This window comes from Cheilinus undulatus, linkage group 5, assembly GCF_018320785.1.
Source record: "Cheilinus undulatus linkage group 5, ASM1832078v1, whole genome shotgun sequence".
Taxonomy (NCBI): Eukaryota; Metazoa; Chordata; class Actinopteri; order Labriformes; family Labridae; genus Cheilinus; species Cheilinus undulatus.
This window is the reverse complement of record NC_054869.1, coordinates 41,617,670-41,630,676: the sequence shown is the minus strand read 5'-3', so window position 1 is coordinate 41,630,676 and position 13,007 is coordinate 41,617,670. Positions and strand designations below refer to the sequence as shown.

General features: G+C 35.6%; 1 protein-coding gene across 1 annotated transcript in view; it reads right to left on the bottom strand.

The window, feature by feature from the left end:
* Nucleotides 1-6,070: 6,070 nt before the first annotated feature.
* The window catches only part of slc1a3a (solute carrier family 1 member 3a), a 41,988-nt gene continuing 35,051 nt past the window's right edge, over nt 6,071-13,007 (bottom strand). The window contains exons 8-10 of the mRNA XM_041787882.1: nt 12,588-12,782; nt 12,022-12,156; nt 6,071-8,708 (exon numbers count right to left, since the gene is read on the bottom strand). Of these exons, the coding sequence (XP_041643816.1) occupies nt 8,501-8,708; nt 12,022-12,156; nt 12,588-12,782 (538 nt within the window). The 3' untranslated portion in view covers nt 6,071-8,500. The remainder of the gene's footprint in view (nt 8,709-12,021; nt 12,157-12,587; nt 12,783-13,007) is intronic.

Below are 13,007 nucleotides of genomic sequence, written 5' to 3'. Positions count from 1 at the left end.
GTGTGGTTCCCTGTCCGTTTGTGGTAAAATAAATAAATAAATAAATAAAATAAATAAAGATACAAATAAAATCAGTGAAGTATATGCATATTAAAATGTTAGTAATGGGAAAATAAACACATATGAAGTTAAATGAGCATTTACTCACACATTTAACATTTATTTGAATACAACATCATTGTTTTTTGCACAAATATTTTTGAGGTACATAATGAAAGAGGAATCGTACATGACACGCTGCCATTGAGTTGGTCAGGTTGTCTTCAAATTCTGACCTCTTTTGGAGGCGAGACATGCAACAGGATACTGTATAAGTAATGGTGGTATCACATGTTTTATATTATAATTCCAACAGGGAACCAAAAAAATAACAAATATTGAATAACTAAATGAATTATAGTAGTGATTAGGCTTTCAGTAAATATGGAACTAATTTATACTATTTAAGTAGAATAAAACTGTTATCCTGTTGTAAAACTGAAAAATTATACTACTTATGATGTAATTTAAAAAAACTAAAAGCAATGCCACATATTTAATATCTAAATTAATTTTAGCAGGAATAAGATTCAAAGAAAAAATAAAAACTGATATAAACCACATAAGTATAATGAAATCATTATAATCAATAAAACTGACCAAAAATACCCATTTTACTATTTAGACTTCAAAAATTTCTTTAACTTGAAACATCTACCACTGGATCACTTTTATTTTTTTTTACAAACCTGGGGAAACATCTAACTTCACTATAGCGTATGATTATCCTACATTATAATGACCTATTTGCCCAGAAAATTCCCAAAGTATGGCATATTAAATGAAAAGGCCATATGCCTTAATGTAGACACAATTTTACTCTCTTAAATGGGTGTACGATCAAATATGGTGCCTCCATTTTTGACACTAAAATTGCAGCAACTTTCAAAAATCCTACACAAACAAAACCTATGGTGACATTTAGCACTGTTATTCTCTATTATAATGTGACTTTCAAAAACTTACCATAGTCATGATGTTAGGGGCATTTGTGTGGGGCAAAGAGAGTTGTTAAACTGCATTTCACGAGTTCTGGAGGAAACAGGAAGTTTAAGACACTCTGGATGGATAAAGGGTTGAAAATACAAGTGGGAATAAAAGGCATGAATTGATGAAAAACTAAAAATATCAACCGTTGCAGCAAGCTCATTCTGATTGTTAATGCTTTGAAACCAAAATCAAATACTTTGCATTAGACTTTATTAATCCCAGACGGACAGACAGACAGAAATTGAGAGTGATCACAGTTTTATCTTGTGCAAAAAAGTAGATAAAAAAGTAAGATGGCAGCAATAAGTGCTGTCAAGACTATAATTACATATAATTACTACTGTTGGAAGAGGTACAAAACTATTTTACTCAAGTGAAATGCAGTTATTTAACACAAGTAGAAGTAAAATTACTGGTCTATAAATCTGCTCTAGTACAGGTAAAAAGTAACCTTGCGAAGCAGATGGATATGCCTGTTTTCTTTGTTTTTCACTGGCGAATCCATCTTGCAAAGCTCCCGTCTGAACCGTTTGGGTCCGGTTAGAAAGTGACAGGATCAATCAGCAATGAGGGGCAATACTTTCAGGCGCGGCAGAGTTGTGATGCAAAAAAAGCAGCAGCAAGAGGCCGGTGCAATTATGGCGGAAGAGCTTAGCCAGTTTTTATCAGAACCTGATGACATTTCTTTGTTATAAGAAGAACAAAGAACAGCGGTGAGTTGTTTTCTTTTCAAAAACGACAAAAGTCGAGTACTTACGTGTCTACAGTCGCCATGTTTCACGGTATTCCTTGGTAGCTACACACGTGCACCTCGCTAGCAGCTACGTTGCGTGTTTTGTTGCTCTGATTGGCCCGTAGAGATGTGACAGACAGAACATACATCGTTCACACTCCAAATTTTTTTCAAAGCATCTGCTTTTTCCCAAACGTTTCCTATTGAAGCTTTCCTAGATGGATGTGTGCAACACATCCATCTGGCGTGTCAGGTTAGGTAAAAAGTACACCATTCAAAATGTACTCTGAGTACTGAATAGCTACTTTTGATACCAGAGGAGCTCGTGAAGTGAGATAATCTGTAATAACTGTAAGAGAATAAGGAATTTCAACCAGGTTATTTATTGGGTGTGACTTTAAAGTAAAATGCAACTGCTGATTTGGGTTGATTTGAAGAAGCATTCTCTCACAATGTGCTACTGACCATCAGGTGCAGTCGAAACCAAATACCATCCAGTTTCATGTTGTTGCAAAAAGTTAGAACGTCTTTGTTGTGGCTTTTAGTGCTTATTTTTACTCAGTGTTTGACACCTTTTGAAATGTTGTGAAGTACAAAACGTCCCCCAAAATATCATCATCAATTTTGTAATGGGACAAAGGAAGAAAGACCTCATTTAAATATGACATTGGCGGGATATAACTTATATTGTAATGAGATATGCACTTGCAAAAAATTCAAAGTTTAGAAAGTGGTAGAAGAAACACTTAGTTCACTTATTATAGTAAATAAGAAACGAACAGTGGACTCTAAACATTTTGATATACAGATAGTGTGTTTTTGCAAAAGCAGAAAGCCAGACGTTTGAGGGAGCTCAGATCTCTGTTTGACCTCAAGGTGTCAGCAAAGGCATTTGACAAAAATGAGAAAATAAGAGCTGCTACAAGGAAAGGGCATCAGGAATATGATTATTTCTATACGTCAGCCTCTTCCAAACTTCAGTCTGCTAAAGCCCGACCATAACTGAGCTCAGATATTTACCTTTTATTTATCATATTTTTGTTTCATAAACAAGGAATTCCAGTGCAAATGCTTTGCTTTCAAAAACATCCACATTACTGGGGTAACAAATGAATGAGCCAATGGCATTTATTTTGTTTGAATTAGTCATCTGCAAAGTCAATTCAATTTCTTTCAAACACTCATCTCTGTAAATTTACTTTGTGACTTAGCAAACTCTTCCCAAGTAACATAAATGTCACTATTACAAGCAGTAGCTCAGAAATCCAGTGATATTAAGGGAGTGTTTACCTAAAAACATGTATTAATTATAAAGTAATTCTTCATGATATTGTGGCAGTCTCTGGTAATTAGGTTGTATTTTAACCCTAACCCTCTAAGCCCAAGGCCGTCCCTAAGGGGGATAAAGGGGAGAGCTTTCAGGGTCCCAGCCAAATGAGGGGCCCATAGAGGTCAGAAAACCATGGTGATTGTAGAGCTTAGCTGTGATAACCATATTTTGATAAACATAAAGAAATGATCCGCTGCACACTGAGATAGACTTTACTGTTTATTGAGAGCGAACAACGCGTTTCGCCTGTAGCTTCCTCGCCCAGCTGCTGGGCGAACCTGAGGAAGCTACAGGCGAAACGCTTTTTGTTTACTTCAGACCTGCTACCAACCGGCACCTGACTACCTGGGCTGTGCACGGGGATCTTCGCATTTTGATATTTTAAATAATAACCACTGATAAAAGCAGCAAATGTATATAACTTTCTTCAAAATGTGAACACCTTTCTGTGAAACAGAGTTAAAATGGGTAAAAATAGGTTGACAGAGGCCAAAGAAAATGTAAAAATGTGGCAACAGAAAGGCTTTTAAAAGGCAAAAACAGGCAGAAAGAGCATTGGAAAGGGTTTACAAAGTGGCAAAATTGATTTAAAGGGGCAAAAATGGACAGAAAATGTGGTAAAGGAGAACTGAAAAGTAGCAGAAATTAGTTTGAATAGTCAAAAATCTGCAGAAATGTTAAATAGGATTTAAATTAACCAGATAGAGTTTATGTGTTTAAGGTGGCAAAAAGGGTTAAAATGGGGAAACAGGAGACAAAAAAATAAACAGAAAGAGGTCAAACTTGTTCAGAAGAAAAAATGGTGAAAAGTTGCAAAAAAAAGTGGTAAAAATTTGTCCACTTGTGTGCACAAGTAATGAAATATGGCACCAAGGTTAGTACCAATGCTACTAATCCAACACACATTGATAATATCAATATCAAATTATGAGTGAGGACTCACTTTAATATATGCAGAAATTACAAAAACAACAACAACAACAACAACAACAACTTGGAATTACGAAGGAAGGTTTTAGGAAATTATGAATGAAGGTATACAGAGATCACCATAAAGTTACTTGAAAATGATTCAGAAAGGACTTGTTTTGATTTAACAGGCCAAAATAAAGAAATTATCAGGGAATTATCAAGCAACTTATATAGAAAAGGATCTTGTTTCTAAGAAATAACTTGGTAAAATACCACATAATTACAGATAAATGCCACAATATTATGAGGAATTACTTTATGATTCATATACTTTTACTGAGTTAATACTTCCTTAATATTATCATATTTTCAAGTTATTACTTGAGAAACTTCAAAGTTATTACTATGTAATTACCAGCTTATTCTTGTGTAACTACTAGGTGATTGTTCTTATTACTATGTAACTATTCTAAATGTACTTGTTAATAATTAGGTAATAACTGCCCACTAAAATAAACTGTTACCATATTATATTATCATTTGAAATGGGTTTTAATTTTTTCAAAATTTTTATGATTTTTATATATCATAAATGACTTCTCACAGCGCACCTACCTCTGGGGCCCTAAGTTGAGCCCTGACCCACACTTTGGTAAGCACTGCTCTACATCACTTCTTACATGATTGTAACTGTTGCTGTGGGGTAGATGTAAGGCAATAAAGTCAGCCAAAACAGCCTTTTTCATATTTTCCATGCAAGTCTCACAAAGAGTGTTTACTGTTAAAAGGAACCCTGCATGATCAGACAAGTTCATCTAGTTGGATAGATATTTGTATCTCTCATATTTATATTGAACTAAAAAACTCACAAGATATCTGCATTTTGAATTAATTTGAGCTCAGAAGGCCACCATGTTTTGGTCTGCGCTGGTAGTGTGACGTCACAGTGCTGCAGCGCTCCATGTCGTTGCTACGCAGTAACCTTTTCAGAAGGTTCTGCTGCTTGCAGCTGTTGCTGCCATAACAGCTTTCATACCAGGCATGAGTTTGCTGCGTGTTGATTTTGTCTCCCTGCTGTCAAAGCTCTATAATTCCTCCTACGCTTTACCTCAGTAAAACACCTACAAGTGACTGGATTCAGTGTATAGTGGAAGTGTGCCAGGAGCTTTTCAAAATAAAAGCATTATGTACATACGAAGGGGCTTCCTCAAAAGAGATGCTAAAGTGGAATTTTACTCTGAAAAGCAAAAACCGGAAGTGCTTTCGTTCTCTGTTTATCTTCACCTGAACCGTGTGGAAATGGACAGCTTCATAAATAGAAGTTTGGGGAACAACTTTATCAAACAGACGCATTTTAGCTCGTGGCCTTCATCTGGAGTAAGAAGAAACAGATTTCAAACATTTTCTACCTATGTGTACTTAAATATTTGCTACAGAAAGGTAAATTTGGCTAAGTATTTATCATTTTCCTGTCTAGATGGAAAGATAACTGCTCAAATAAAAAATAGAAGAGACCTGAAATCTTAAAATTCTCCTTGCGTGAGACGTGCAGCTTTTCTGAGATGCGGCCCTAACACTGGCTGCCAGTCTGAAACAGTGGTTACTGCATTGGAACAGTGAGGAGCGAGCCAGCGCTGACGAAAACATGGCAGCCTCCTGGTGAATTAATAAACTTTAATTTTTAATTTTTAAGAGTTTTTTAGTTTACTATACATACAAGAGATTCAAATACCTATCAAACAAGATGAACTTGTCTGATCATGCAGGGTTCCTTTTAAAGTAATGCAAAAATAGATTTTTTTTGTCAAATTCACATGCTGCATCTGTATAGGAGAAGATCTTCAGAGAGGTAAAAAGGACCACTTCATCCACATCGGCTGTCAAATTCAACACAAAGATAAAATTATCACAAGAGCTTTAAACATGAAACATTTTTAGACATGCAGTATAACCACTGACCTTTCTCCATGGCTTAGTTTAGAGCTTGTCATCCACGTTCATGTAAAAATAATGAATACACCAAGACTGATTTCATATTTTTATTGAAAAAAGAAAAGTCCGTGCAAGATTAAAACTACAAAACATTTCCAGTTGTGTGTGTGCTCTTTCAGGAATTTATGAAACAATCAGATCAATGAAGTCCTGCAAAGAAAAAAAAAAAAAAAAAAAAAAAAGCAAAGACAGCAACTGTAAACAAAGAACTATTCAGTTTCCTTAAAAGAAAACATTTGGTCCCTTAAATCAGCCAGTCTTGCATTTTGTAAAAGGAACTAGAGGAATTGTTAGTTCGATCATCAGGGTTTTATAACATCATCTTTACATACGCAATCCTCAAGTAACCCTCTACATTTCAAATCTACAATTATGGTACACGTGTATCTACAGTTCTCTATACAAGTACAGTATATTCAGATGAATCTTCTATACAAAGCAACTTCTACATGTAAATGTTACATTTGTTATACATATGTATTAGCTTTAATGCTAAACATCAGCTACAAATTCAAGCTAGCTACAATAAAAATGGGGAAGCCGAATGGGCATACTTAACTTTACAACATGGAGCCATATTAAATCAAGTCAAATATTGTTAAATTCATTATCTAAAAACATCTAAGTTGAAGACAATACTCACCTATAGTCTAGCAAAATTCAAAAATTCTATCTCTCATTAAGATTGTACTAATTTATTCAAAAAATCCTCTGGCATGTGAGGTTTTCGTTCCACGCACATGTAAGTGAGATCATGTAAAAATAACAAAAATAACCTTCTGAATTGTTTCTAAAATTATTTATTAATGTTTCTATGGAAGCCCTAAGTGGTCATGCATTCCTATATTTTATTTTACACCATTTCCTGCATTAAAAAATAATTTACCACTGTTTTCTCAAGATCTCAACCAATCTATGCCATTTTTATTGATTTTCAATGTGGATGATTGTATGAAAATCAACCATTGAAATTAGGATTGAAATCTGTTTCTTTTAACATTATTTTTTAAAGCAAGCGCACACAGTTTCCTGTGATTCAGAGATCTTATTGAATAATCAGCCTTTTTGCTTTGTGAAATTCTTCTTCACCATGGAGTTATGTGCTTTCAGAGCTCCACTGGAGTAAATAAAAATGTCTATTATTTACAGATTAGAAGTAATCTTAAGGTTCTAATTTGTTGACATCAAACTCAGCTCTATGCATCTGGACCCCAGGATTGTTTCCCTTTCTTCCCCTCTGGATGGCCTTGACTTTAACCTCTGGGCACACACTCTGCCAACTGAGCTTATATGACAACCAATGAAGAAACATTTTTTAATTGCTGGACCCACCTCTGCTCATCTTTTCTCAGGAAAAAACAGTTTTTCCCATGATAATGAGCTGATTTCACAAAATCTTGAGCAAAAAGACTAAAAATTATTCATTATCATGGGAAACAACAGCATTTTAATCCCATGATCTTAAGAAAAAAACATGGAAATTACTTGTTAATTGTGGGAAATAGAGTTGAAAAAGTTGTACATGTCCACTTTGGGCTTCCGTAGATTTCAAGTTGAAACAGAAGTTTAACTGTACAGGCTACTGATTCATTTGAAATGGGTTGTTGTGATCTAAGACAGATTTAATGTAGTTTTTAGAGCATATTTGGTGCTGTATTTTTGGTTGAAATACGACCACTGATAATGTAAATTCATATTCTCAGCTGAGCAAATAGACAGTTAAGCCTTAGAAAGGCTGAATGCTTTTGGTTGGTCAGTTAAAATGGTTGTAATGATTGACTTAAGGGGCTATTTGGACAAAAAAGGAAGGTTTCTGCTAAGATGTCAGTTTTGTATGCCTGATAGCAGCACTTATTTGGACAGTCAGGAGGAAAAAGCTATGTGACACTTTTGATTCGGCTGAAATCTGTACATAAAATCGTAGAAAATAAAGCCACTGATGTCTGTACATTAGTTGTAAATTCACCGCCCTTTTTCTCCCAAAGAATTTGGCCCAGTCAGCCCAGTGTTTATGCAAACATATTTCACATTATTCTCCACACAGATGTTAGCAACCGTTTCACTTACATATTCCTCATGCAACACCACTCAAACAAACAAAATAACATCTCTCAAGGCAGAAAAGCCTCTGCAAGTATGGGCTGTAATCTGCAACTGTGTTAAAACTAGCAGCAATACTGGCCTCTAGTGGGTGAGACTGGTTATCACAGCTCTGAGTGGCATTAGACATGACCTGCAGGCCACAGAAAACCAAGTTCTAACTCATTCTTATTAGTAAACAGCTGCCGAACGCATTGGGCAGATGCAAATAGTACTTTCAGGACGTATCAATACACAAACAGTTAGAAAAAACAATTCAATACCACACCATTTCAAGTCTGCAGTGTAAGGAAGCTCCACACTAGACCTCACACATCATCTTGGCTGAAATATTTTCTAGCTGTAGATCAATTTAATTTTGGATTTGCAGTTCAATGGTTTCAATGGTTTCCCTAAAAGCAGCTTTACATCTTTGTCTCACTAGCGATGGGCCTCTCATTCTCGTACTCGTTCTCCTGGGAGATGAGCTGGTACGGCTTCTTGTCTGCCTCTTCCACCACTGAGTTTCCAGCCTCGGGGTCCTTCTTCTGCAGCTCGTGGCGGGAAAGGTGTTCAACTATACCAGCACCGATGGAGTCTCCCAGGACGTTGGTGGTGGTGCGCAGTCGGTCCCTGAGGGGAAAACAGAAAATGTGAGGACAAGATAACACCAGAGAGGAGGGACAAAAAATGAAATAGGTCAAGAAAAAGAAGATAAGACATGTGAGAAGGGACAAGGCCAGACAACAGATGACAGAACGAGATAAAAGAAGAGAAGACGGGAAGTTAAAGAAGACAAGAATGGACAACACGACAGAACAAGAAAATGAAGCAGGATGAGTATAAACGAGTCGAGAGCATACAAGACCAGACAAGATGAAACAAGATGAAGCAAAACAGCAACAGGACAACAAAGACAAAACAAAATGAAACACGGCAAAAAACAGAACTGAAACAGAGAAAGAAAAACAAGACAAGATTAGACTAAACAAAAGACAAGATAAAAGAAAACTGAAAAAAAGGACAAGGAAAAACCAAACATTACTGGAAAACCAGAGATGAGATCAAACAAGATCAAAAATTAGGACCCATAAAATGAGACGAGAATGACCAGCAGAGCAGAACGCAAGATAAAACAAGATGGAGCACAGAACATTTGGAGAAAAATAAGGATAAATGATTCAAGAATGGACAACAAAGACAAAATGAGATAAACCATGACAAAACTAAAGATACAAGAGCCAGAAAACAAGAAATGAAAAGAAAAGTGAATCAGTGCAAGAAAAGACAAGATAAAACAAGATGAAAAATGGCAACAAGTAAAAACTAAACCGAAATAAGAATAAGATTACAAAGAGAAGATAAAGACCAAGATGAAAGATTAAAAAAAAAGAAATAAGACAAATAAAAAAAGTCAAGAATAGACAACAAAAACAAAAGACATGATTAAAGACAGAAAAGACAAGTTGATATTTCTTATTATCTCTCTCTCTACATCTCCCTCTCCTCTCTCTACATCTCCCTCTCCTCTCTCTCTATATCTCCCTCTCCTCTCTCTCTGCATCTCCCTCTCCTCTCTCTACATCTCCCTCTCCTCTCTCTCTACATCTCCCTCTCCTCTCTCTGTATCTCCCTCTCCTCTCTTTACATCTCCCTCTCCTCTCTCTCTACATCTCCCTCTCCTCTCTCTCTGCATCTCTCTCTCCTCTCTCTACATCTCTTTCTCCTCTCTCTGTACATCTCCCTCTCCTCTTTGTACATCTCCCTCTCCTCTCTCTCCACATCTCCCTCTCCTCTCTCTACATCTCCCTCTCCTCTCTCTCTACATCTCCCTCTCCTCTCTCTACATCTCCCTCTCCTCTCTCTCTCCATCTCCCTCTCCTCTTGCTCAGCATCTCACTCTTCTCAATCAATTCAGGTTCAATTTAATGCACTTTATTGGCATGGAAAACTTGTGAGTATTGCTAAAGCAGTTTAAACATAAATATATGACTGCTAGGCTATATTTTATACAATAACAGAAAAAAGCATTGCAGTATTATAATTGATGAATATATCAAAATGTAGGTTTAACTTTCCAAATTACAGATTGAATTTCAAGATTTTCATTTAAAGTATTAATGGATTAATGGATCTGCTTAAATCATGGTGGTAAAAGAATTCTAAAACGATATTTTTTTAATATGAGAAGACAGACTGTTGGTGGCTGTGGTGTGGTGTTTGAACCCCTTTTTGGTCACAGCAGCTCACTTATTGTGCTGTGGCATTTAATTGTTTGTTCATTTATTTATCTTATTCATTCATTTTACTCATTTATTTTTATTTTACAAATGTATTTCATTTTTGAGTATTTTATTAATTTATTTCATTTTTTTTAAATTTTACATTATTTTATATTCTTTATTTTTGTTATTTTTATGTTATTATAAAATAATAAAACCAATAAACAATAAAAAATACATAAAATGAATGAATAAATTAAAAACAATAATAAAAAGTATACTTTTTTACATCATTACATACTTTTCATATTACTGTGTTGTTATGAATTTATATTATTTATTTGTCTTATATATTTATTATTTATTGATTTATATATTCATTTATTTTCATCTTTCATTTATTCTTTTTTTATTTTTTAATTTATTTCTATTTTTTCTAACTCACCTTTTCTTTTCTGCTTTTATCTTTTCAATCCCCACTAAAGCTTCAGCAAGTGACTTTTCAACATGTGTAGTCCAGATTTTTGCCCCTTAAAAGGAAGTTTTTCATCGCCGCTGTAACTTTGGTAAATATTTCTAAGTAATGAGCTCTTGATGGATTTATAATGGGTCTCTGTAAAAAAAAAAAAATAACAAAGAGTACAGCCTTGTCCTGCCATTTTTGTAAAGTATCTTGAGATAACTGTTTTAAATTGGTACTATACTAATAAAATGGTTGATTGAATAGAGTAAAGGAAAGATAAAATGAAAGAAACCTGAAAACAAGAATAAAACAGAATGAAAAACAACAATAACAAGGCAAAACAAGATGAAACAAAAGAAATTTAGTGAGACAAAAACAAAAAAATGACTATTTGGGGAAAAAAATTATAAATAATTTGAAACAGGACCAGTAAAACCAAGACCAGGATGAACAACAAAATGAGAGCAAGATGTTACAAAAAAAATTTTAACTGGTAAGGGGAAAATGACACAAGATTGGATAACAGTACAACACAAATGAAACATGAAAAATTAAGAAACAACAATTGATAACTGAGATGAAACAAGATGAAATATGTCACGGATAAAAAAAAAACAGTTAAAAAATACAACTCAAGGTATCAGAACACAGGTGAAATCAAGAAAAAGCTAAGACAAAAAGTCAAGACATAGAAAGACGGCAAAAGACAAAATAAAGAAAGAAGTTGGACATCAGAAGATGAGACGGGATGAAAACAATTACACAACAAAAATGTAAATGCAAGAAGTAACAGAAGGAGAACAAGACTCTGGAAGAGAAAACAACAGGAAGTAACACAAGAAAAAAAGACAAAGATGGAAACAAGATGAAACATGACGAGAGAAGATAAAAAGTAGAAATTATAAAAATAAAAGCAAAAGAAGAGACAACCAGAAAAATTACATGGAAAATACGTGAACATAAAAACTGTTGGAGAAGTGGGGGCATGGTTTTTATCGCTCCAGGATATCTTCAGCCCACAAGAAACAAAGCCAGAAGGAGGAAGCAGAGCTTTGTACGGGGATTGGACAGCCACTGAATAAAAACCAGATGGATGGAGGGATGTGGAATGTGAGGGGAACCTCTTTGGAGGCTGCGATTTGATCCATATTAACCCTTTAAAATCCACCTCAGTCAAACATGATGGATTCACACTGGACTCAGCTCAGTTTCCTCCCTTAAAGGCAGCATTTTCAGCTTCAAATTTCTTTGCCATACTTACAGGAACCAATCAACAGCAATGATGAGGGTGATGTCATCAGTAGGTAGGCCTACGGACGTGAGCACAATGACCATGGTAACCAGTCCAGCCTGAGGGATCCCAGCTGCTCCAATACTGGCTGCTGTTGCTGTGATACTGATGGGAAAAAGCGCCAAAAAAAAGCAGATGAGGGAAAGTTGAGAAATCAAACATCTGAGTGCAGCTGTATCAGACGTGTCCCTGGATTGACCTCTCAATCATTTCTTGGTAACAGCTCAGAAAAGAGGGTCATAAATTCATTCCCTTGGCTGAAATATTATCCCTAATTAAATGCCATGACTTGTGGTGGTTAGTCAGTGAATCATGAAGCTGTAACATGTGGTTTAAAAGGTTTGGATATGCTTCAGTTTGGTTAGGCTGCATTTTTTCTATAATGAAAGACAAATGTTGGCTTCTTGGAAATATGTTCCCAGAGGAGGCAAGCTCTACTGAATTAAATCCCCTTGAGTCCAGTTAACACTACACTCAACTACTTCTTACTGAATTAGTGATCATGGTGAAAATCAAGTGTAAAGTGAAAGGCATACCTGATGGTGAGAATCTGTCCAAAGTTAAGGTCATAGTCATTGACCTGAGCGATAAAGATGGCTGCCAGGGCCTCGTACAGAGCAGTGCCATCCATGTTTATGGTGGCGCCGACAGGGAGCACGAATCGGGTCACGCGTTTGTCCACCTTGTTGTTTTCCTCCAGGCATTTAAAGGTGATGGGCAATGTGGCAGAACTGAGAGGAAAAGGGAAGAACATTCAGGGGAAATAATATGAAGAATAGAAGTTAAACTTTAGAGCTGTTCTGGCTGCTTTAACACTGACCTGTTATTTCCTTTAAGCTATAAATCCTTCTTATCAGCACTGATCATCTGCAGATTCAAGGAGTCTGACTGCATACCAAAGTCTGAAACATTTACTGTGAGCAAACTTTGACTTGAATGCAACAAATGCCTTGTCT